This window comes from Pelobates fuscus, chromosome 1 (genome assembly GCF_036172605.1).
Source record: "Pelobates fuscus isolate aPelFus1 chromosome 1, aPelFus1.pri, whole genome shotgun sequence".
Classification (NCBI taxonomy): domain Eukaryota; kingdom Metazoa; phylum Chordata; class Amphibia; order Anura; family Pelobatidae; genus Pelobates; species Pelobates fuscus.
The window spans coordinates 313,780,760-313,807,577 of record NC_086317.1 but is presented as its reverse complement, the minus strand read 5'-3'; the positions used below and the strand labels follow the sequence as shown (position 1 = coordinate 313,807,577).

Genomic DNA, 26,818 nt, shown 5'->3' with positions numbered 1-26,818 from the left:
TGTGACAGTCCATGTGGCATGTTTCCGGAATGGGATCCCTGTTTTCGGCGGGGACTAGCCTCTGCGGATTGCCTTCCTTGCTCACCCGGTTTCCAGATCGTCTGGCCCCTGGGTCAGGACTTTCTCGTTGGTTCTGAGGTGTGTGGGAGTGCTGTATAGGAGTGCGGATGCGAGGGGGTAACTTGCGCGGCATGTGGCTTTGTACCGCAGTGCAGTTTCCTTCTCGGAGGATCCGCTGGCGGGTGCATCGGCGAGCATGTCGCCTTGCTGTGTGCCCTTCGGGCTGAGCAGCCGTCGCCTCGTCCCTCTTCCCATGCGTGGTAAGTTTATTGAGCCGTAAGATTTTTTTCCCCCATGCCTGTGCTTCCAGGCTGTCTCTTAGTTGCAGGGTTTGGTGCTTAGCGGCCATCTTGGGCCCGACATGCGGTCTGCAGTACGGGCGGGAGACGTCAGGGTGCAGGCTTGTTAGAGTGGGTCTCGAGGGTGTAGACCGGGATCACCCCCCCGGTCCAGGGGGGGGGGAACGGGGCCGGTATCCCCACGGGTCCGACTCTAAGCCCCGAACAGTGGGCGGCAGGGCAGCGGCCTTCCGCCCCGCTCGCCTCCGGAGTAGGCCTTGAGAGAGTCGGCAGGATTCCTCCTCCAGGGGACTGTAGCCTGTTGGGCCAGCCTCACCCTGGATCTCAGGGATCTCTGCCCGTCTAGGGCCACCGCTGCCGGCCGGTTTTGCGCCAAATTTCGTGGAAAAATAGCAGTTTCTTTTGTTATGCTGCAGGAGCTGGTCTCGCATGCGACCAGCCAGCTCGGTGGTCCGGCCCCGCCCCCCTCAGTTCCCCAGTTTAACCTTTAGTTTGTAAGCTCATGGGCAGGGTCCTCTACCTGTTGTATTGTTCTGTTCTTATTGTGTTTGTCTTTTTCCCAATTGTACAGCGCTACAGAATTTGTTGGTGCTTTATAAATGCCAGTAATAATAATAATAATAATATCAATTATATCTATGTTTCTATTTGTAGTCTGTGTGTATCTGTACCTGCATGTGTGTCATTGTGTGTATGTTCATGTGTGTTAGTGTGTGTAACTGTGTGTATGTGTATTTGCATGTGTGTCAGTGTTTGTATTTGTGCTTATGTGTATCTGCATATGTGTCAGGATGTGGATCTGCATGTCTGTATGTGTGTCAGTGTGTATCTGTATGTTATTGTATATATTTGTATATATGTATGTTGACAGTGTGTGTACCTGTGTGTGTATATCTGTCTGTGTATCTGTATAGAGTCAGTGTGTTTATCTGTGTATCTGTATGTGTGCCAGTGTGTCTGAATCCATGTGTCAGTGTTTGTATATTTGTATCTGCATGTGTGTCAGGTTGTGTATCTGTGTCAGTCTGTGTCTGCCTGTGTGTAAGTGTCAGTGTTTATATCTGTGTGTCTGCATGTATTTCAATGTGTGTGTGTGTATTTGTATTACATGTGTTTGTGTACACACGACCTATGAGTAAGCGCTGGGGTGGGGGGCCCACGGATCAATTTTCGCACCGGGGCCCCATGGGTCACGTGTACGCCACTGCGCTGATGCACTCCAGGGAGCTATGCACTGGGTTTGCACCCACCGGATGGTCAGTCCACAGGCACCCTGATGTGCGCCACTTCCTAACTCGACCCAAACCTTAGGCGGCCTAGCTCTCCTTATTAGAGATCCACAACTGTTAGGAAAAAATCTTGCCAATGTTTTAGGGATTAAAGGAACACTTAAGCACCATAACACTACAGTGTGAAGAATGCAGGGGATGCCCCAAACTGGTAAACACTCTAGATCACTGTGGCAACTGAATCCTTCTATGAACACCATTTATTAGTCCCCAAGCAGCCAAAGTCTTCAAGTCACGCACCCCCCACCCTCCAACCCCTATATTTGAATTTCCACTTCGTAAACAGTACTGTTCGCAGTTATCTTGCCGCCAGGAGGCACTATTTCTAAGCACCCTGGTATCCATTTCGGTTTCCTAGTTCCAGGCTGCCTGTCTCTGTGACAATACATGCCTGGCTGACAGAGGGGACATTATAATGTTGATTGGCATTTGGCAGCCTGTTAGCATACAAGCACCTGCTGTGAGCATGACCTACCAGCTACGGGATATGTGTACGGTATTCTATATATATATAGCCTGGCACATGCTGAGAGGTCTGGGGGTGGGCAATAGCGGGCGTGACCCGAGTAGTGGGAGGGCCACTATGCGCTAGGAGTCCGGTGAAGTTTTTCTTGGGTGCCCTGTTAGTGGCTGAGCCGGTTCGTGTACACTTTGCCTAGTGCCTCTGTCATGCTGCACGGCAGTGCCTGTGTGAAGGCTCTCCTGGGTGCTCTTATCTGGCTGTTAGAACGTGGCACAGTGAGGTTCTAGAACGGTAGGATGGTTTTAAGGGTAGTTTGAGCCTTGTTTACTTTATACAGTGCTGGCATGGCTGGATAACTAATGCCCACAAATATGCATCACTGGCATATCCCTTTTCCACTTAAATATTTGAACATGTTATTACATGTATTAATCCTTCTTTATATTAAATAATTGCACTCAGTATTATTGATCTCAGAGAAGAACACTGCTATGATAAATTTGGGAACAGTTTGGTTGTCCTGACCTAGTCTCTAATTTTGAATTAATCAGAGTGATCTGATTAAATATCTTATACCTTGTCCTTTTTGTTGGTAAGTGAGCGGTAAAGGTTAGTGACAATGACTCAGGGAGTTCAACGTCCTTTAATCCCACCTCCATATAAACATAGTGCAAAAGTGATGAGGTAAGAAAAAAAAAAATAGAGTGTGTACGGTGACCTTATTTCAGGCATATCTCCCAAGTGTGCTTTATCAGGAGGGACACTCCCTATTTTTGGCTCAAATCATTTTTCTATCCTAAAATCCATCTTTTCTTTTCATATTGTTGGTGTATATGAGAGTATAACAGAGCTCCACATCAATAATACCCCAAGTAATGTGCCTGTAAACTACAATAAATGTGTTTAAAAATCGGTCTGTGTAAATAAGATGCATTGTTCTTGTTCTAAATTACATTTAAGTTACTGAAATTATTAGTAAGTCACCAACAATTTCTCGATATAGAAAATAAATATTGATCCAGGCACTCAAGGATAAAAGCCAATATAGCAGTTTTATTTAGAGCAAGACAACAGCAACGTTTTGACCCAACAGGGTCTTTGTCAAGCATACCTCAATCCTGGCCACATCTCCACTCAGACCATTTAAATTAAAGTGCTTCCCCTTGTCTATTTGTAATGTTGGGAGATACGGTTCAGGTATTATGTATGGTTGCACTGCACACATTTGATTCTTGTTATGTTTACTTTCTACATATAAATGTAATACTCTTTTCTTACAAACAGATCAGTGGACACAATGGGGACCCCTGAAAAGAAGCAGTTTGCCTGCAGATATAAATATAGTCTGCCTCTTCTCAAACCTATCCGCACCACCAAAAGGTAAATTTACCCTGCACATCATTAGTTTAAACCCCTGGCGTTGAAACATGGTCCATGGCACTCTGGCACATTAAAGACCCTAGTAGTAAACAGGATGCCAACATTTGTAATACCAGTAAGATCAACTTTTACATGTTGATAATGTTGACACTAAATCACTTGTACATTTAAAATCAGACACTGCGGTAGATTTATCCAGATTGTGATAATTGCAAATATTGCTAGCAGCCCTTAAGGGGTTAAAAAAACAACCTATTTTGACTTGTCGTTTTGGTGTTTCTTGCTGTTACGTGCATAGCAGTGACATGTATCGGAACATAAAAGTGCCACCTGTATTTTTATTCTTTTTAAAGTTGAAGTGATCTTGGAAGTGTAATCTGTACACTTGTTTGTACAGAGCCCTCATCACCTTACTCGTTTGTCAAAAGTACATGTAGGTATTAATTTATCTTTCCTAGAGAGCTATAGAATATCATGAACTAGAAATAGTTAATATTTCCTTTAATTTAGTGTTTTGGTGTTTCTTTTCTGCAAGCACTCAAGCAGGTGCTGGCTGAGCACATCTCTAGGTCAACCTATGCATTGTCAACCTTATTAAGTTGTTAATGTCACAGCCACTCCTTAAAAGGGCAATGCATTAATATTAAGGAAACCTGCTGAAGATAGCTTTTTGGTAACAGTTGAACACAGCCACATGGATAATTCAAATCTAATAATAAATTCTGTGTTTGTCGTACAAGGAAGATATAAACTAAAAATATTATGCCTGCAGATATTGACATCTGTGCACTCCCACAATGCTTAGTCACCAAACCTAATGAGCTGCTGGTTCCAAAGCATTGAGGGATTCACCACTGTGGAAGCATATGGCTGCTCAAACAGCCCACAGGGCAAAACAGTGATACATATCTCAGCAGTATAATATTTTATCATATTCCAGGTATTTTGAATATGTTCATATGTTTATTTAAAACTAAGCATATGGAAATGTTTGTACTTTTAAAATATGCATTGATAAAAGTTTTTGTATTTAAATTGGACCTATCGTCCATAGTATGTTGATGCCATATGTCACAATGATGTTCTCAAAGAGAATTTTATATAGGAACACAGACTGTAGTCACGTTAATATATCAATATAGAAGCGATGGTCTGCACTTGTAGTCTTTAAAACATAGCTTTTAATATTACATTATTAAAAAAGCAATGAACTTGATGATAAACAGTGTCAACGTTTCAATTCCTAACCGGGACTTTCCTCAGGATAGCTGTCCTGAGGAAAGTCCCGACCGGGGACTGAAACGTTGACGCTGTTTATCATCAAGTTCATTGCTTTTTTAATAATGTAATATTATAAGCTACATTTTAAAAAGACAGTGAGTGTGGACCATCCCTTCTATCGTAAAATATGTATATATATAATTAGTATATGTTAGTACTAATATATCTTGATGCCAAAATCATCTGCACACAAGAATTGCTGATATATGTATATATATATAGGAAAGCATTGGGAGGCTATTGCGCATGCATGGCAAAGCACTGAGCCAATCAACATCTTCTTATAGAGATGCATTGAATCATTAAGCTGTAGTGTTTTTTTGATTATAGTGTCCCTTTACATTTTTGTTGTTAAAACTAAAGCTTTGTTAATTAAAAAATACTAACTTTTTTTAGCTGGCTCCTAGATCCAAGATCCAAGATATGCTTGCATCTGGGAGCCAGCTAAAAAGTTAGCTCCCAGGATTTTTGTTTTTTTATTAATATTCAAAGCTTTATTTTCCATGACAAAAAATGCAAAGGGGCATTATAGTCACCAGAACCACTACATCTGGTGTCTATAGTCTGTCCCTGCATGTTTTTCAACATAACCACTGTCTTATCAGAAAAATTGCAATGTTTACATTGCTGCCTAGCTATTTCTCTAGTGGCAGTCACTCAGGCATTCTCTAGAGGTGCTTCCTAGTTCAGTGCTGCACAGTGTGCAACACCGACATTCAGCTTCTCCACGCTCTGCATGGAGGCGCTAAATGTTCCCCATGAGGAGATGCCGATTGGCTCAGTGCAACAATTTGCCATGCATGCACAATAGCTTCCCAATGCTTCCTGCAGGAAAGATTGTCTGAGAACATCATGATTGATGATCTCAGCCATGGAGGCGGAGCAAGCCATGGCGAGACTGGCATGGCACGGGAAAAAAAGGTGAGTAAAAGATCTTTTCCATGCAATGGTAGGGGGGCTGGTCACACTCAGACACTCCCACTGAGAGACACACACTCACTAATTTGACACACTGATAGACATACAGATTCACACACTCAGACAAACACATAATTACTGACAGACAGACACACTCAACGATTTGACACTCACACAGACAAACTCACAAATTATTTTTATTTGGTTTTTAATTTAAATTATCCCATCCTACCAATCTTTGGGAGAGCTGGAGGGGATATTTTCCTGTTAAGTTCTTCCTGCTCTGCTCCTTTGCCACTCGCCTCCAAAGCTGCCGCTGGTAGCTGAGTCCGCACCACAGAACGGGCTGGCAAACACACAGGCACGAGGGCGAAAATAACGACCTGGCACCTATGATTTGTCGAGCCCTGCTAGGGATATATATATATATATATTTATCTATATAGATATATACCAAAAGAGTTGTGGTGGAGTAAAAAGTAGGGATGAAAACCTCTTCCACCTGAAGTAAGTGGATAGTTAAAGGGACACTATAGTCACCTGAACAACTTTAGCTTAATTAAGCAGTTTTGGTGTATAGAACATGCCCCTGCAGCCTCACTGCTCAATCCTCTGCCATTTAGGAGTTAAATCCCTTAGTTTATGAACCCTAGTCACACCTCCCTGCATGTGACTTGCACAACCTTCCATAAACACTTCCTGTAAAGAGAGTCCTATTTAGGCTTCCTATATTGCAAGTTCTGTTTAATTAAGATTTTCTTATCCCCTGCTATGTGAATAGCTTGCTAGACCCTGCAAGAGCCTCCTGTATGTGATTAAAGTTCAATTTAGAGATTGAGATACAATTATTTAAGGTAAATTACATCTGTTTGAAAGTGAAACCATTTTTTTTCATGCAGGCTCTGTCAATCATAGCCAGGGGAGGTGTGGCTAGGGCTGCATAAACAGAAACAAAGTTATTTAACTCCTAAATGACAGTGAATTGAGCAGTGAGATTGCAGGGGAATGATCTATACACTAAAACTGCTTTATTTAGCTAAAGTAATTTAGGTGACTATAGTGTTCCTTTAATACATTGCTAAACACAAATACACACACCAGTCAAGACTTGCTTTTCCCACATAAATCTCACTTTAACAGCGCTCTCACTAGTGCAAGGGATTCTGGGAAGGCATATGCAAATGAGCTCAACAAAGAACCACATTTTTGCCTCATAATTCCACTTTATACATGGGATAAAGCAAGTCTTATGGCTTGACTGGTGTGTGTATTTGTGTTTAGCAATGTATTAACTATCCACTTACTTCAGGTGGAAGGGGTTTTTATCCACACTTTTTTTCCCACCACATCTCTGTTGGTATGTACTTTACAAGTAACGCCAAGCCTCCATAGCAAGCCAGTAACCAACCTCATGCTGCTGTCCATGAGTGGTTCACTGGCTTTGCCACTCTTCCTGAGTTGTCTTTCAAAGCTGTTGTATATAGCAGACACATACTCCAAGGAATCCATGTATAAAGTGTAATTATGAGGCAAAAATGTGGTTCTTTGCTGAGCTCATTTGCATACTCCTACTGGAAAGATTTCTGTGGGAAATGCAAGTCTTACGGCTTGACTGGTGTGTGGATTTGTGTTCAGATGACTTTGGTATCAAGATATTTCTTGGATAACAGATCATTTAAAATAAAATAAATAAATATATATATATATATTTTTTATGTTATTCCTTTTTTCCATACAGTTGGTTTTAAAGGATCACTCAGGGTCCCCCTCCCGTGGCGCTGAAGGGGTTAAAACCCCTTCAGTTACTCACCTTCTTCCACCACCGGGCTCCCTTACCTCTCCACCCCCGCCGACGTCAGCTCCCCCGTCAGACCTCAGCGGAGCAGAATGCGCATGCGCGGCAGTGCCGCATGCGCATTCAAAGTGTCCATAGGAAAGCATTTTTCAATGCTTTCCTATGGACGCTCTGCGTGATGGAGGCATAATATGCCTCCAGCGTCGCAGATGCGCCTCTAGTGGCTGTCCGGAAGACAGCCATTAGAGATTGGCTTAACCCCAAAAACTGAAACTGCTATGTTTACAGCAGGTAGGGTTAACCCTAGAGGGACCTGGCACCCAGACCACTTCATTGAGCTGAAGTGGTCTGGGTGACTATAGTGTCCCTTTAAGTAAGACCTAAACTATGTTAAAATATTTGTTACATACACATTAGCAGTGGCTCAGATATCACCCCATGGCTTACCATACCAGTACAATTACCTATTGGTCCCTACATGTGTGCAGATCCTTAATCTTACACTGGCTGGGGATAGTTTGATTGGTTGATAGGCAGATAATGAATAGGAGTAGCTAATTTCCTTATAATCTTCAATAGCAGAAATTCAATTTCTATGGATAAATGTAACAACTTCTAGTTTATTGAAAGAGAGAGTGAGACGGGATACTTAATGATGATGTCTTCTGGGAAAATAATTGGATTAAGGGGTTGTTGAGGATTATAATTATCCATAAAACACGTTGTTTATTAATCTTTCTAGAACACAGAAATACCATTATTTTCTCTAATACGTGAATCAGCATTATGTATCTTTTTATTACATATTTTTTTAATTTGAGTAGGAATACGGTTGATCTCAGAGCACTGCCAGAAAAAAACATGCCATTGTGACCTACATTGGTGGTTGGTATACTATCGGGTACCATCTTCTTATGGTGTCTGCTGTTCTAAATTCGGGCCATTTTTGAAGGGGAAGTGAATGGTGCTGTCTCTGTCACCCCAGGCTATGTGCTGGCATATTAGTAATGGTAGACTACTTTTCCCCTACTCAGTGTTCAATTTAATGACCAGTGCCCAAAGTCCTCTTGAATACTAGTAGATCTATGGACTCACTGCCTATTTAAAGTTATCTCCAACTGTCCAAATGGTTGACGCGACTACATGTGCTGTTCTAAGTGCTGTGCCTAATACATGTCAGCTTACATACAAACACAATCATTGGTAATGTGGCCCATTTATTATTTTAGTGGTGCGTTTGAGAGTAAAAGAATATGGTAATGCAAATAGACAGGAGGACGTTGACTTAACTGTTAATTGTGTTTTATAGACACCAGCATCCCATTGATAATGCGGGCTTGTTATCCTTCACAACATTGAACTGGATTACTCCCCTTGCAAGGAAGGCTTACAAGATGTCAGAACTCAAAATGAGTGACCTATGGGGTCTTCCTTCACAGGAGTCATCAGAATTGAACTGTGAAAGGTAGGATCTTTATTTAATTTTTTTTTTTATTCCTTATTTTAATGTGCATACAAGGTACATACATGCCGATATTGCCACAACTGCAGATACTGGCAGTTCAGTGTTAACAATAGCGTGGCCTGAGATAAGACTGCACAATTTTACAATAAACATGCATGCAAGAAACATTGAATTTTTATATATGGAAAAGAAAACAAGGTAGTTGGTAGCTTTTAATTGTAAAAAAAGAATTAGGATACTTTGGATAATTTGGAATAAGAGTTTACTTGTATGGATAATTTATTTTTGCGACATTTTCTAGGCTGACATGAATAGTGTTTTTAAAAGATAAGTAGTCCCTAGAACACAACTTAGTTATAGCATTTTAAATTACAAACAGGTCACTGCATAATTATTATTTTTTTCTCTTGAATATTAGTGCATCTGGCATGTACATTGTGTAGATTGTTAGCCTGTAAATCTGCATCACAAAACTTACAGTCTGCATATGGTTCTTACATAAGTTCCTTATGGTTATCATGAATAAACTTTCTTGTAGTTTTGTGAAAATTGAAAAATGATTAGTAAGCAGTGTCTGATTTTTGCCAGCTCTGAAGAATGAAATAATAAATAAGTAATCATCAATCAGTTGGATTAACATATATTTTGTACTCTTTAAATATAGTGAAGTCAGCAACTCGCATGCACACATTTTCTTATATTTCTTACAATTATAGTACAGCTTTTGGTACTATGACATCCTGTTCCTGACCTTAGGAGCTTGCAGTTGTACATACCTCCTGCTAACTGCTAACCTGTTCACATCAGAAAGTGGAGATCTGCCTTGACCATCCGGGAGGTGACTAAGAGGAAGTTTGTTCTATATGTGTAGGTTTGTGTAATTGTGATACATAAAACATTTTTTGAGATGTCAGGCTTTGTAGGAATCATCAGCAAGACCGAAACTGTGAACAAGGTGTACATCACTGACGAGCATGAAGGATAGCCCCAACCTTTTGTGAACCAATGTACATATCAATAAGAGAACATTTACCATGGCACTCCTATTAATTGTTGTTTGTTTTGTTCTGCATATGGATCTTTTTACTGGGCGGTATACTTTGTTGTTGTACATCTTGGCTCTGGAGACTTAGAGGGGGCTGGCACCAAAAAGTGAATTTTTAAAATACGTTTTGCATTTTCTTTTTGAAAATGTGTCATGGAATAGTCCCATGTCCAAAAGATTATTATTTTAGTATATGTGTGTTTATTTTCTAATTTTTTTTTGTAATTGAGATTTTAATCTTAATCATTAAAGTCTAATGACTTGAATTCTCATTTGCTACATATATGGGTTTATTCATTAAACCATGGATATCAACCAAAAATAAGAAGGAACCTGTTCATCCACAAATGCTTACATATCAAAATGGCAGGATAAATGCATATACTCCTATCCATACACAAACAGTTATGTGTTCCCTTGAGCGTTGCTTGTCATGTTAGTAGTTTAATGTGTAGATCACTTAGTTTAAATAATAGAGTGTGTTTAACATTCCAAATGTCAGATACTGATTGAAAGAACAAACAAGTCTGATCCTTTGTGAAATATGAATGTATGGACATGAACATAGAATATTGACTCTTGTGTCTTTGGCCTTGGGATTTGTGGTAAGTAATAACATTTGCACACGGTTACTTTTTCCAGCACTAGTGTTCATTTGAAGGTCATCTATGTATTTGAATTATAATGGTAGCAGTGCTTACCAGTGGGCTGGTCCTTCTATTCCTCATGCAAGGTATGTTAGTATTAGAAGTTCTCATGAAAACATGGGCAGTTAAAAGTTGAGTTACTGCTTTGCTCGCAACGGATTTTTTGTCAACGATGTTGAAGTTTTTTTTTTGTTTGCTTGTTTTTTTGGGATTCTACTGACCTTTGATACAACTATACTGTCTGAAAATTATCCATGGCCATGTTATACTTGACAAACTTTAGTTTTGTTTTACTTATGTTGTATTGTTAAATGTACACTCTTGACTCCGTATCTGTTCCATGACAAATTTCCTGTAGCTGAAACTATGCTTGACATGTGTGTTGTATTTAACATGCACAGTAACAAAAGTGTTTAAAACAGTGAGAGCACACAATATATAGAATTACCATAGGCTATCAAATAAAGACAACTGTAAAAAACATAAGAATAATACCATAGAGTAGTACAGTTAACAACCACTTATTGTAATAGTCACTATATGGTCCCACTTGCATGGTGTTGAGCCACATAGATAGCTGGCTCAGACTTTGAAAGCCTTGTAAAATAGAAGGATGAGGTATTTGGTCCTTTATAGATGGTTAAAGTGCAGTTCCCAATTTGACTTGGAGCCCCTTGTCAGCTTATAAACTCCAGGATACCAAATGGGTGCATGGATAACAATTTATTAAAGGGACACTCCAAGCACCCAGACCACTTCTGCCCATTGGAGTGGTCTGGGTGCCAACTCCCACTACTCTTAACCCTGCAAGTGTAATTATTGCAGTTTTTTATAAACTGCAATAATTACATTGCAGGGTTAACTCCACCTCTAGTGGCTGTCTACTAGACAGCCACTGGAGGTCACTTCCTGCTCTATAGCACAGGAAACCTGTGCTAGAGCGTCGCTGGATGTCCTCACGCTGTGTGAGGACCTCCAGCGTCGCTCAAATCCCCATAGGAAAGCATTGAAATGATTTGTCAATGCTTTCCTATGGGGAGCGCTAATGCACATGCGCGGCATTGCCGCGCATGCGCATTAGGTCTCCTCGGCCGGTGGGCGGGATTAGTCTCACCCACCGGCCGACGCAATGGAGAGGAGGAGCGTCGCGGAGGAGGAGATAGCGGCGAGGGACATCGCCACTGCCTCAGGTAAGTGACTGAAGGGGTTTTCACCCCTTCAGTACCTGGGGATTGGTGGGTGGGAGGGAGAGGGACCCTCCAGTGCCAGGAAAACGGATCGTTTTCCTGGCACTGGAGATTCCCTTTAAGCACCATTCTGTATTCTTCTGGCTTTTAAATATGAATTTGGCACCTCTTTCCGTCAATTTTCAGGCCCAACCGCGTCCTCCAATCAGATTTTCTTCCCGGTTGTGCGTCTATGACGTCAGGATGTTTATGACATAGAGGCGTTCGCGGAGCTCCTCCACTCTGCGTTTCGATGCAAGTGACTGGATCTGACCATTCATGCCCTCCGTGCACAGTTACTAAACGTCGGGACGCATCTCTTATTACCGCATTCCAGCTCAATGTCTTTTGGGGAAATGAAAAACCACTCCCTGGGTTAAAAACCACTCCCTTCATTACTTAAACACAGAACTTAACTCCTTTATAGGAAATTAAAGCCTAATCTGCCAAATTTTCAGGGTGTAATATAATACATAGTAATATGGTATAACAAGTTAAAAAAACATTGTAACTATGCTTTTATTTTCAACAGATAAAAACCTGACTTTCACATATATAATTTAAAACAATATTAAATTCAGTGTAAGATAGTTGATAAATTATTAATATATCACAATTCTGGTATAAAAGATGAGAGAGTCAATACATTCAAAAATCCATATATATATATATATATATATATATATATATATATATATATATATATATATATATATATATACACACACACATACACAAATAAATAAATATATATATATATATATATATAAAAATATGTATATATAATCAAACCCTATATAATAAAATATTGTAGAGGAGAATATATAACAAGAGAAATGATAAATTAGATAAAATAATTTATTTCAAAATCAATATTAACACCCCCTCCTGAGATAAAAGACTACATCACAGCTAACTTAAAGAAAACAATAGAACACATTTCTCTATTAGAAACGCCTATCACAGAGGAGGAGCTGCAGACAGCGATAGCAACCCTACCTAAAGGCAAAAGCCCAGGCCCTGACGGAATAACAGCCCGATATTATCAGTCCTTCAAACACATATTGGCACCCCCTACCTAGAAGTACTTAATAGATCACCACCTCATACGAATCTCCCACCCCCGATGCTGGAAGCATCGATCGCAGTATTACCTAAACTGGGTAAAGATCCTACTCTACGCAGCAGTTTTAGACCCATCTCCCTGATCAATATAGACCTTAAGATTTTCACCAAGATATTGGCCAATAGGCTCAAATCCCACCTTCCGGAACTAATACATCCAGATCAGGCAGAGTTTGTCCCAGGTCGAGAGGCTAGGGATAATACCACACAAATCATTAATGTCATCCACGGCGCATCTAAAACCCTAACACGCTTGCACTCTATCGACACTGAAAAAGCGTTTGACAGAGTAGATTGGGATTACCTTTTTTCCATCCTTGAGAAACTGGGGCTGAGACCTAACTTCAGGAACTGGGTACAGACGCTATATAGGGGAGCTACGGCCACGGTTAAGGTTTATGGGCAGAACTCGCCTTTGTTTCGGAATAGTAGCAAGGTGCCCCTGTCACCGTTCCTCTTTTTCTGTCCGTGGAGCCTTTTCTGAACGCCATTAGGACCAATGATAATATTCGGGGCTATGGGACCGGGAGGAGGGAGATAAAAGTCTCCGCCTTTGTGGATGACATGCTCCTCACCTTCACCAACCCAAAGCAATCATACACATCAAAACAGAAATAGATAAGTTTAGTGCATGCTCTAACTTTAAAATTAACGCTAACAAATGAGAAATACTGGGGCTTGGAATAGATTAGTTCATAAAATCTAGACTCCAAACCGCATATAGCTATAAATGGACAGAGTCTGACTTGAAGTATCTGGGTGTTAAACTTACACACACTACTAAGGGTCTCTACCGACTTAATTATCTCCCGCTCATAGCGGACATAGAATCCAAATTGAGACAATGGGAACCTCACTTATCGCTCTTTGGCAGAGTCAATATTCTTAAGATGATGATCGTGCCAAGGATCCTTTATTTGTTTTAAGCTTTACCGATAGCGCTAGAAAACCAATTCTTCCATAACCTGAAGAGGTGTTTCCTGGCTTTTGTATGGGGACATAAAAAATCACGGTTGTCATAAGATACCCTTACATGCAATAGGAAGGGAGGGGGCTTGAGCCTACCCCAAATTCACAAATATTATATCGCAGTCCTCTTCACCAGAATCAGGGAGTGGACAGATGAGGCCCACAAAAAGGCATGGCATGACTAGAAACAAAGCTTCTCCACAGTACCACTGGCCACACTTACCTGGCAGACCTGCCACTTGCAAAAAATATCACAGGTTCCACACCTCCTCATACACCATATCCTGCAAAAATGGAGATTACACAAAAATGCCTGGAATTTATCTCCTGGTATATCCCGTTATTCCCGCTGGCAAACAACCTGCACCTCCTAGGAGGCCAGGGAGCACCATTTTTGATGAAACTGCTGGGATTGGTGAACCCACGACTCAGTGATATACTGACAGCAGAGAAACCTCCTAAAGTTATTGCTCTTCAGAGGCCTGGTGGGCAACCTTCACTGAGTGACACTATGAGAAATTCGCAATTGAAGCACTTCCTGACGCATTCGTTTATACCCCACTGGACTCCCCGAGCACTGACCCCATTTGAACGACTTTGCACTTCATTGAGTAAACAAAAGTATTCGCTCTCAAATATACCAATTGTTACACTTAACCCAGGGCGAGCAAGAGGTGCAAACTTTCCAAAGGAAATGGATGCGGGGACTACACATGCATATGTCAACTAGAGACTAGGAACACATTTTTTTTTTTTTTTTTATAAATTCTTTATTTTGTCAGTGTTGTAATTTAACATACAAGTTTGCCCTGTCACAACGGCAGGTGCAGACCAGCTTCAATACAAATCATAACATCTCATAAGCAAGTGAAGAGTTACACATCATGCTGCTACAGGGTGAGACTGGTGTTCTGTTTTACATGTTGTTTATAGCTGTAGTCCGTTTTGCCGTGTATGCCATCAACACTGTTTTTTATGGTTAGGAAGTCAGGTTAGCATACAATTAAGTTAGATCCACAGGTAACCTTGGTGTCAGGGGTTTAGAGCGTCGGTGAAGCCACCGGATAGTGTTCTTAAGTCGGTTGCACTGTGGTGTGCTGGGGGTCTTGGGTCAATTGGGGGTGTATCCGTGTAATTAGAGTGAGGCTGGCTGTCGGTGACCCGAGTATATGTGGTGTGTCAGGCTCGGTTACAGCTGTCGCCCGCATCTTGTTGGGTCTCGGTCGGTGTTTCGTGTAGGTCGCTGGGCTAGTGTTAGTCCCGGTCGTGTGGTAGCTTGTTTTGTGTTGGTGCGGGCGGGTGTTGGGCCCAAGACCTGGAGGAGGTCATGGGGGGGGGGGGTGTGATATGACGTCATGTGATTCGTGTGAACCTACCATGGGCCAAGTAAACATGCTTGGTTGAACCTCATGTATTGAGGTGCACGTCAGGGAACCTCACCTGTCATCCCCCGTACTAGTGGTGCGGTTGAGGGTTAGTTCACATGGTGTAGTTAGGGGGGTGGGGAGGTGGTGGGTGCCGGTTAAGCATATATACCAATAAACGTAAATACAGACAAACAATAAAATTTTAAACGAAAAGTAATAAAGGTTGAACCATCGTTATCGAAAGTCCCTTCTTCGCTACTAATGTCCACATCAGCTCCTGATCAGATCCAATACGCAACGTAGCGCCCTATGTAACGGGTGGTGGTACAACTCGAGAGCGCGGGGTGAAGGGTGTAACTGTGTTCGGGTCCCAGGATCTTGCTGGTTGCTCTGGTGTCGCTGGTACGGCTGGTATGCCCAATTTTTTTAGAAATGGTGCTGCTTCTTCCATGGTGTGCAAGGCATGTACAGCACCGGCTTGTGTGACTACTATGGAATTGTCCGTCCCCCATCTGTACGGCAGGCCTGCCGAGCGTAGCTGGGTGGTGACGGGTCCGCATGACTTCCTCCACAATAGGGTAGCTCTTGACAAGTCTTGAAAGAATAGCAAGGTGGAGTCCTCAAAGGTAATTGGTGTCTTGCCTTTAACAGCTTGCAGAATTTGTATTTTGTCCTGGACGGTGTGGCATCTCAAGATAACGTCCCTGTTTAAGTTGGATTTTGTGTTGTTTGTCGAGGGGAGGCGATATATACTTTCAGCATTCATTTTGCGGGCCACAGCTGGGGGAAGTATAGTCATGAGGAGGCGCCGTATATAATGGGGTAGTTCCTCTGCCGTTATCGCGGCCGGTATCCCCCTGATTTTTATGTGGGCTCGGCGGTGTCGGTCCTCCATAACTGCAAGTTTCCCCATTAGGAGTGTTTGGTTCCGTTGGAGTTGGAGTATTGTGTCCTGTACCCCAGCAATCTTAGTGTGTGCGTCTTGCACGTTGTCGCCGACTGCTCCCACTGTCTCCCTGATCTCTCGCAACTCAGTTTTGAGCTTTGCGGAATCTGTTTCCAATAATTTGTGGATGCTGGCAAGGAGTAATTGTAGATCCCCCTTTGTGGTCGGGGCAGAGTCATCTGCGGCGGCTATGTTTAGGGACGCTGTTGTCACTAGGGTTGGTGTTACCTCTGGTTGCCTTCGCTCCGGCCCCTCCGACCTCTCCGGCCTCTCCGGCCTCTCCGGCTCAGTTTCGGCCTCACTTTGGGATTCCTCCGGTGGCAGAGGAGGTTCGGGTCTCGCCGGTCTTTGGAGCATGGCCCCGATGTCTCTGTTGGCGGGCCCGGTAGCCGACTTCTGCGATCTGCGGCCCATGGCCGAGTCGTGTGACAGTGGCTCTGCTCCTGGCTGGTCAGTAAAGTTTCTCCACAGAAGTGACTCGAGGTCTGTGGTTGTCAGCGGGCGGTAGGCCTCAACTCGGCGGCGCCGCTTAGGTAGCCTCTGCGGCGGGAAAAAAGGCATCAGCCGGCTCAGCGCAACTTGCTGGGTCAGGGTGAGTAGGTTTCCAGGGTGGATTGTTATTATTTTTGTCTGAATTTGACGGATTGAGGTTGACTCGGGAGGAGGTCAAGAAAATGGCGTCTTATCAGGTCTGCATGCAAGCTCCGCCCCAGGAACACATTTTTAATAAAACAATGGCAGCATCGGTTAGCCGAGAGTCTTTCTACAAACGCATAACGAGGTGATACAGGACACCAGATATACTCCACCAGTTCTGACCCACAATTAGTGATAGATGCTGGAGGTGCAAAGGAGATGTGGGATGCATGGAACACATATAGTGGACCTGCCTGCACATTAGAAAATTCTGGAACCATACAGGCATCCACATACTAGAACTACCGCACACCTTGACCCCGTCCCAGCTTCTGCTGGAAAAGCCACACACCTTTCAGGACCCACAAAAACAGCTCCTAATGTGGCTTTTGCTGGGGGAGGCAAATAATCTTATACCAGTTGTGACGAAAGTTACAAATAGATACTAATCTGAGGCGCTTTTCCTTTAAGTGTTATATAGTCAGGGTATTATGCCTTTAATTTTCATATATCCAAGGTGTTATACCTTTAATTTTTAATTATAATATGTGCTGCTATCCTTGAACTTCCCCTGTGTAAAGTAACTTCGCCACTGGGTTTTGGAGGGGCCTTTTTGCCAGCCTCCTACCCTGTGACTATGGCCCCTGCAATAGACCTGGCTAAAATACTTTAAAAGGCTCTGTTCATGTGAAGTATGTACTTTTGTACTCCAGATAGAGAGACCGACCGTTAGCACTAATTCTCTGGAACTGTTTTGGGCATGGGACCATGTGCACGGTTGGTCAAAAATAAGACTTCCAGGAAATTCCTGAACCCCTGAACTGATCTGGGTGATTTTGGAATATGTTGGTCACCCAGGTCAGGGCTATAAAGGGGATGTAACATTTGTGGGGTTTTATGTATTTTAGGGTACTTTTGGGGTGTTTTAAAAAAGCATGTTTTTTTACTGTGCTTGGAGATAATTGGATTAGAATTAGTACAGTTACTGATCAAATTATCTCCCAAGCAGAGGGGAGGGATTGTGTGCTATATGTGGGAGTTCCTTACATTGTAAATGTGTTATTATTGGTGTGTAAGTTTGTGTCCCTATCCCCAACAAGGTCCATGTTGGCGTACACCTTCTTTGGGGACTTGCATAAAAGGCAGTGTGGCTCCCATTAAATAGAGATTTGTTTACCCCTTCATGAAGTCTTGGCTCATGTTTGGGGGATTGGAGAACTACATTCACTCTGGGGATTGCTATATCACAATACTCCCCTGAGTATAATCACTAGCTCTGATAAGAGCTGTTCCTGCTACACTCTCTGGACTACGAGAGGTCTACCCACTGGAAGCTGGGTGGAGGACGGTGAGACCCCAACCAAGCTACAGCGGTTTGTGGGGTTTATGGTGGTTATGGTGTTCCAGTGCAGTGCTTATGGTACTCACAAGTACTAGGAAGCAGTGATTGACGGAGGTACCCGGTCGGGGTGCGAGGCGGTCCGTCACGCCGGTATACTGGAAAAAACTGCAGTCCCCACGGTAGCTGAATGGGTTGACAGGGTAGAAACTATGAGGGAAATGGAAAACCTGCATTAATCCACCCAAGGTAAACATAGAAAATACCAACGTATCTGGGAGCCCTGGTTCAGATACTGGGCAAAAGAGAAAGGTAAAACACAGCCCGCCAATACATACACCACATGGTAACCACTGTGCCCTAGCCCCTCCCCTACCCTCCCCCCATCCTCTCAAATACTTGATGGGACTCGTCCCACCCCATCTCTTTCCCACACCCCTTTCGTTTTTCATTACCCTAATACACTGTTTGGTTCAACATCAAAATTGATAATACAGCGACGACTTAGCACGCACACCACGGTAGCGGACACGATGGGGTTAGGTAGTTTCAGGAGATGCACTACACTTAGGTGGGACAGGATCCCGAGGCATCGCCTCCACATGGGCCCCTACAGGCACAGAGGGATACCTCCCGAACTGAGGAACCCAGTATCAACGTACAGGGTAGGGTATAGATGTATATATATATATATATATATATATATATATGTACAGTTACTGACCACACAGGAAACTATACTGTAAAACATGATACTATGCTTATATGCTGTGTATGTACATGTATACACTTTCCCCCTGACTGTCCCTTTCTCCGTTCTGTACCCCTATGTTTTTATGTGTCTTTATTGCAAAACAATAAAACTTGAATTAAACAAAAAAAATCAATGCTAAGACCGTGAGGTTGCAAGGTATCCATGTTAAAGATCCACCTCATTTCTGATTTCCCAAGGAAGCTGTCTTTATCTCCACCCCTCCATAGGACCTTGATCTTTACCCACAAAATCAAGGCCACTGGGGTCACCATTATATACTTCTGCAAAATATTTGGATACACTATGGTTTTCATATTTTCTCTTTAAAGTGTATATTTGTTCCCTAATGCATATTTTTTAAACATCTTGATGTCTTCCCTATGCATTTTAGACCACAGGGACAAGTTAACATACAAATGACATCTTTACAATTACAGGAGATAAAAGATTTAATTCAATACTCTTCCTTAGTATTTAATGAGGTGAAACTTATAATGGTCCTATTCTTGTTAGGTCTTACCTTGCAACCTACACAATCTCGACAATAAAAAAAAAACATATTAATATCACATTCTTCTTTCAAGATATGCCAATTCTCTTTTTTATTAATTGAGAACTATTGGAGCCAGAATAAAAAAGAAGGGAATCTCTTTCTTACTTCTTTTTAGTACCCTGATTTTGTTTTATAAATTTTTTTTATTTCAAGGAAATAAATTTCATTTACAATGTTTTTTAACTTGTTATACCACATTACTATGTATTATATTACACTCCAAAAATATGGCGTATTAGGCTTTCATTTCCTATAAAGAAGTTAAGCTCTGGGGGCGGGGCCTGGCAGCAAACATGGCCGGTCACACACTTTAGGAGCTCTTGCTAAGACAGGTACAAGAAAGCCACGATTGAGTGACCCAAAAGCACCAACAGCAAACGGTGACCGGATACGAGCACAGCACGACAAGAGCAACTGAATGGTACCGGACCAGCACCGGTGCGCCGCAGATAAACCCGTTCCGGCCATGCGGCCTAAACCCGAGCGAAGTCTGGGACCCGGGGGAGACGGCCGACCTCCCGGCACTGGATGGGCTCCCAAGCGTGAGCACACTGCAGCCCTGCTACCCACCCTCCCCCTTCTCTTGACCGGCGGGGGATATCCCGGTCCTCGCAGGGGTTGAATAGCCCCATGAATCTAACAACCCAAGCGACACAAGCCCTGTCCACAAGGGACCACCAGGGCCGAGCTAAAATGGCGGCGCAGAAGCAGCGCAGAATAAGGCACAAGATGCACAAGCCACCCAAACACATAACAGGGTTCTTTGAACAGCTTTGCGTGTACCTTTGGGCGAAGTGTAAGGCCAAGAGACAGCCCTTCCAACAAGCGGTGAAAGCGGTGGCAAAGTGAATCTGCCCGGCGGTTCGGCGCTGCCTGAGGGGAAACCCCCCATGTGGCCCCAGTACAGCCTCCCGACAGCTACGAAGACTGGGAGCGGACAGGTGGGATATGGAGCAAAGCCATCCGGACGGCAACACAGGTACCCGCAGGCGACCACACACAAGCGAGCCCTCCACAAAAGCGGCACCTACAAAGGCATCACCAAGCCTCCTTCCCAGCACCCGGTACATTCACTCTGGGGATTGCTATATCACAATACTCCCCTGAGTATAATCACTAGCTCTGATAAGAGCTGTTCCTGCTACACTCTCTGGACTACGAGAGGTCTACCCACTGGAAGCTGGGTGGAGGACGGTGAGACCCCAACCAAGCTACAGCGGTTTGTGGGGTTTATGGTGGTTATGGTGTTCCAGTGCAGTGCTTATGGTACTCACAAGTACTAGGAAGCAGTGATTGACGGAGGTACCCGGTCGGGGTGCGAGGCGGTCCGTCACGCCGGTATACTGGAAAAAACTGCAGTCCCCACGGTAGCTGAATGGGTTGACAGGGTAGAAACTATGAGGGAAATGGAAAACCTGCATTAATCCACCCAAGGTAAACATAGAAAATACCAACGTATCTGGGAGCCCTGGTTCAGATACTGGGCAAAAGAGAAAGGTAAAACACAGCCCGCCAATACATACACCACATGGTAACCACTGTGCCCTAGCCCCTCCCCTACCCTCCCCCCATCCTCTCAAATACTTGATGGGACTCGTCCCACCCCATCTCTTTCCCACACCCCTTTCGTTTTTCATTACCCTAATACACTGTTTGGTTCAACATCAAAATTGATAATACAGCGACGACTTAGCACGCACACCACGGTAGCGGACACGATGGGGTTAGGTAGTTTCAGGAGATGCACTACACTTAGGTGGGACAGGATCCCGAGGCATCGCCTCCACATGGGCCCCTACAGGCACAGAGGGATACCTCCCGAACTGAGGAACCCAGTATCAACGTACAGGGTAGGGTATAGATGTATATATATATATATATATATATATATATGTACAGTTACTGACCACACAGGAAACTATACTGTAAAACATGATACTATGCTTATATGCTGTGTATGTACATGTATACACTTTCCCCCTGACTGTCCCTTTCTCCGTTCTGTACCCCTATGTTTTTATGTGTCTTTATTGCAAAACAATAAAACTTGAATTAAACAAAAAAAATCAATGCTAAGACCGTGAGGTTGCAAGGTATCCATGTTAAAGATCCACCTCATTTCTGATTTCCCAAGGAAGCTGTCTTTATCTCCACCCCTCCATAGGACCTTGATCTTTACCCACAAAATCAAGGCCACTGGGGTCACCATTATATACTTCTGCAAAATATTTGGATACACTATGGTTTTCATATTTTCTCTTTAAAGTGTATATTTGTTCCCTAATGCATATTTTTTAAACATCTTGATGTCTTCCCTATGCATTTTAGACCACAGGGACAAGTTAACATACAAATGACATCTTTACAATTACAGGAGATAAAAGATTTAATTCAATACTCTTCCTTAGTATTTAATGAGGTGAAACTTATAATGGTCCTATTCTTGTTAGGTCTTACCTTGCAACCTACACAATCTCGACAATAAAAAAAAAACATATTAATATCACATTCTTCTTTCAAGATATGCCAATTCTCTTTTTTATTAATTGAGAACTATTGGAGCCAGAATAAAAAAGAAGGGAATCTCTTTCTTACTTCTTTTTAGTACCCTGATTTTGTTTTATAAATTTTTTTTATTTCAAGGAAATAAATTTCATTTACAATGTTTTTTAACTTGTTATACCACATTACTATGTATTATATTACACTCCAAAAATATGGCGTATTAGGCTTTCATTTCCTATAAAGAAGTTAAGCTCTGGGGGCGGGGCCTGGCAGCAAACATGGCCGGTCACACACTTTAGGAGCTCTTGCTAAGACAGGTACAAGAAAGCCACGATTGAGTGACCCAAAAGCACCAACAGCAAACGGTGACCGGATACGAGCACAGCACGACAAGAGCAACTGAATGGTACCGGACCAGCACCGGTGCGCCGCAGATAAACCCGTTCCGGCCATGCGGCCTAAACCCGAGCGAAGTCTGGGACCCGGGGGAGACGGCCGACCTCCCGGCACTGGATGGGCTCCCAAGCGTGAGCACACTGCAGCCCTGCTACCCACCCTCCCCCTTCTCTTGACCGGCGGGGGATATCCCGGTCCTCGCAGGGGTTGAATAGCCCCATGAATCTAACAACCCAAGCGACACAAGCCCTGTCCACAAGGGACCACCAGGGCCGAGCTAAAATGGCGGCGCAGAAGCAGCGCAGAATAAGGCACAAGATGCACAAGCCACCCAAACACATAACAGGGTTCTTTGAACAGCTTTGCGTGTACCTTTGGGCGAAGTGTAAGGCCAAGAGACAGCCCTTCCAACAAGCGGTGAAAGCGGTGGCAAAGTGAATCTGCCCGGCGGTTCGGCGCTGCCTGAGGGGAAACCCCCCATGTGGCCCCAGTACAGCCTCCCGACAGCTACGAAGACTGGGAGCGGACAGGTGGGATATGGAGCAAAGCCATCCGGACGGCAACACAGGTACCCGCAGGCGACCACACACAAGCGAGCCCTCCACAAAAGCGGCACCTACAAAGGCATCACCAAGCCTCCTTCCCAGCACCCGGCACAGCACGACCCAGCTCCCTGCGGACACAGCAACAAAGAAAAGAACAGAGCGGCTGCATACACTTCAGAGTGGTACTGGAGCTGGCCCCTATCACAGAGAGACTATGCCCAGGGGATCTGAACCTACCGAGCGGAAAAGACGGCGGGTCTTTCCCTCTATGGAAGTTGGCTGAACGGCCTAAGACAACCTACCATAGTAGGACTGTGTTTCCATCATCCAGGCACGAACTCTCATATAATCATTGAGTCTTACTCCACACCCAACTTAATGGGAAAGTATGCTGAAGCACATTTTCTACTGCCCAGTGGTATTTCTAGGATGTTTGCCTCACCTGTTTTAGCTTAACTGTTTCTCCTACTGTCCACACCTGTTAGAACTATATGCTAGACGTCACTTACTAACTAAATGCTTGTAGCCTGCTATTTACTATTAAGCACGACACAGTATGTAACTTAGCTATGTCTTAGCAAGAATAGTGACTACAAAGTACAGCTTAAAACAAACGCGATCCCTATTTGTCTTAGTATCCTACTGTGATATACTGCAAAGATAGCGAGAACCACTAAGAGATAATCCAAACCAAATATGCAGTCTTATTGAATATGATGGTTATGCTACAGTTATCAGCTAAGTTAAACAATTTATTATTTTTACAAACATGAAATAGGATGCAACTTTCTGTTACTTAATTATAATACAAAAATGTGCAATGTTTTTTCCTGCCGAACCAATGTACACTAATGTTGACACTCTGCATGCCCTAGCTGTTATGGCAGAGCGTGCTGTTTGTGAATATCCCTGCACGATAAAAATAAAGAATTAATAAAAAAAGTTAAGCTTTAGGGTTTAAGTAATGAATGGAGTGGTTTTTAACGCCACTTCTGCCCCTAAAAGACATTGAGCTGGAATGTGGTTATAAGAGTTCCGTCCCGACATTTAGTGAGTGTGCACGGAAGGCGTTCATGGTGAGATCCAGTCACTTGTGTCGAGATGCAGAGGGGAGGAGCTCCGAGAGCACCTCTACGTCGCGAACACCCCAACGTCATAGACGTGCAACCTGGAAGAAGAACTGATTGGAGGATGCTGTTGGGCAGGAAAATTGACAGAAAGAGGCGCCAAATTCATATTTAAAAGCAGGAAGAATACAGAATAGAAGGACACAGACACTTTTAAGAAAAGCTTATTTTGCCGAAACACGTCAAGTGAGGTGGACTAATATATTTTATATTACTGAGATTGTGTGTTTTAATAGTGCTTTAATAAATTGTTATCCCTGCACCCGTTTGGTATCCTGGAGTTTATAAGCTGATAAGGGGCTCCAGTCAAGTTGGGAACTGCACTTTAAACATCTCTAAAGGACCATCTACCTCATCCTTCTATTTTACAAGGCTTTCAAAGTCTGAGCCAGCTATCTAACATGGTTCAGCACCATGCAAGTGGGACCATATAGTGATTATTATAATAAGTGGTTATTAACTATACTATTACATGGTCTTTTTCTTGTTCTTTTACAGTTGTCTTTATTTGATAACCTGTGGTAATTCTATAGATTGTGTGCTCTCACTGTTTTTTCATTGGACATTTACCTGTGAAGTAATGCTCTGTGACAGCTGCAAATCATCAAGTGTGCTGCTCAGGAAAATAGCCAACGGCACTGAGGTGCAAGCAGGCAAACAGTTAAAAAATAAAAATGGCTGGATGCCTCAGGACCCTTAGGAATCATGCAGTGTGTTAGAAGGGCCAACAAGAACATTTTCCTATTGCACAGCCGGGTTCAGGAAACAGTCCTTTTTATTTCTACAACCCATGTGCCCTAGAGCAGAGCAGATATTCCCATTGTCTTTAATGTCTGAAAACCGTGGTGCAATTTACCTGGCATGCTCTAGACACCATGTGTCTCTTTCCCCCAGCGATCCACATGTCTCAATTGCCCAGGCCCCCATTTGTTTAATTACCTCAGCCCCCGATGTGTCTCATTTCGTCTCCTACCTCCCCCATGTGTCCTACCTCCCCTATGTGTCTTGGCGGCAAATTTCTATTTAATTTTAGTCATAGTCTTTCAACAAAAATGCAGTTTTAGTTTTAGTCTAAGTATTTAGTATTTAGTCTTAGTATTTTAGTCATCTGAATTGCTTTAGTTTTAGCACCTAAATTTTGGCTTAATTTGTTTGTCGACCAATCTGACACTGCTTTCAACCTCCTTGCAGGCATATGGGTTTGGGGCTCAGAACCCCATTTTAGTAGCACAGGCTCTGTGCCTACAATACGCTAGAGTAGATCACAACACCTCTGTTACTAAAGGGGACAGACATACTGTGCCTCTAAGGCGATATTAAAAATGTATTACATTGTTGAAGAAGAGATTAATACAGTGACAGGGAGAGGGTCATGGAGGAGGATAATTCTACATTAAGAACTATAATGCAGACCTCAGAGATGAAGCTAATGGAGTCTCATTCAGTCTGACTTTAATGGGTGTCGGATGGAAAAATTTGATTATTGTTCACACTATTTAACAATGTCCAAATTTTTCTTGAATTTGGTTCACATTTTGGCTGAAATCCTGACCAAACGCAGCAAATTTTGTCCTGGATTTAAAAAATAAATCAATCAGCGAGGATTTAAAAAAAATAAAATGCTTATGGGAGTGTATCAACTTTGTTTGCTGTTTTTGACTTTTTTTGTCTTTTTTGTTCTTTTTGTGCAAATCGCGTTGAGAATTGTGGGTTTAAATTTAGTCTTTTTTGGGGCCAAAGAAAAAAAGAGTTAGAAGAAAAAAGACCTGATGGCTTTTTTGTCTTTTAACAGGTAGTAGTTGTTATGCCCCTTTACTATTACTAGGGTAATATTATTTAATTTTCTAATAGACATTTAATGCAAAAACATGGATTTTAATCCAGTCATTGAATTCATTGCTGCAGATTTGCTAAGATTGACCGAACAGCAACCATACTTGGCTTTAGTAAATGTGAGAATTTCCATTGCAGTCAGAGTAAGGTTATATCCAGTGTTTAGTAAATAACCCTTTTGGAGCTGACTCTCTACATAATAGAGTCTACAGGAGGAACCTAAAAAGTTGAGACACCAGTGAATCAGTTGAAGTGGAGAAGTTTTACGATTTTGCTCAGAGGTTTTTCTCTAAACTCTTACCTCCTAAAATGGCTAGAGGGCTGGCTATAGATGGGGTGTACTGGATCTCTAAATGTCCCTGTGTCCCTAAATCTGTCCCCCAAGACATGATTCTCCTTTTACGAGTGTCACAAGATAAATAGTGCTGGTGGCACTAAAGGGCAAGGTGCCACTAAATTTTGTGGTCCAACAGCTTACCTTTTATCAAGACTTACGTCACTCCACTCTGCAATAGAGATCCTCTCTAAGTCCAGTTTCCAAATTACTGTGTGACTTGGATATTGTTTATCGCTTGGTGCACTATTCGTGGTTTATAGCATGTCCCTACAAGCTTTTTGCTGTAAACACTGCCTTTTCAAAGTTTACATTACAAACCAGTAACAACTCCAGTGGCCACTCCTCAGACGTCCACTAGAGGTGCTTCCTGACCTTCAGTGACTCCACGCTCTGCATTAAGACGCTGAACTTTCCCCATAGAGATGCATTGATTGAGGAGATGCTGATTTGCTAGGGTGGTGTTTGGCTTTGCCCCCCGTCCCACCTCCTTGACTGAGATCATAAGGGAAAGCATAGTG

The 26,818-nt window shown here is 42.9% G+C and overlaps 1 protein-coding gene across 2 annotated transcripts in view; it reads left to right on the top strand.

Moving 5' to 3' along the window:
• The first annotated feature begins 2,248 nt into the window (after window positions 1–2,248).
• The window catches only part of MITD1 (microtubule interacting and trafficking domain containing 1), a 214,485-nt gene continuing 189,915 nt past the window's right edge, over window positions 2,249–26,818 (top strand). For both annotated transcript variants that reach the window (XM_063458732.1, XM_063458740.1), the window contains exons 1-3: window positions 2,249–2,402; window positions 3,396–3,491; window positions 8,795–8,950. In XM_063458732.1, the coding sequence (XP_063314802.1) occupies window positions 3,409–3,491; window positions 8,795–8,950 (239 nt within the window). In that variant the 5' untranslated portion in view covers window positions 2,249–2,402; window positions 3,396–3,408. The remainder of the gene's footprint in view (window positions 2,403–3,395; window positions 3,492–8,794; window positions 8,951–26,818) is intronic.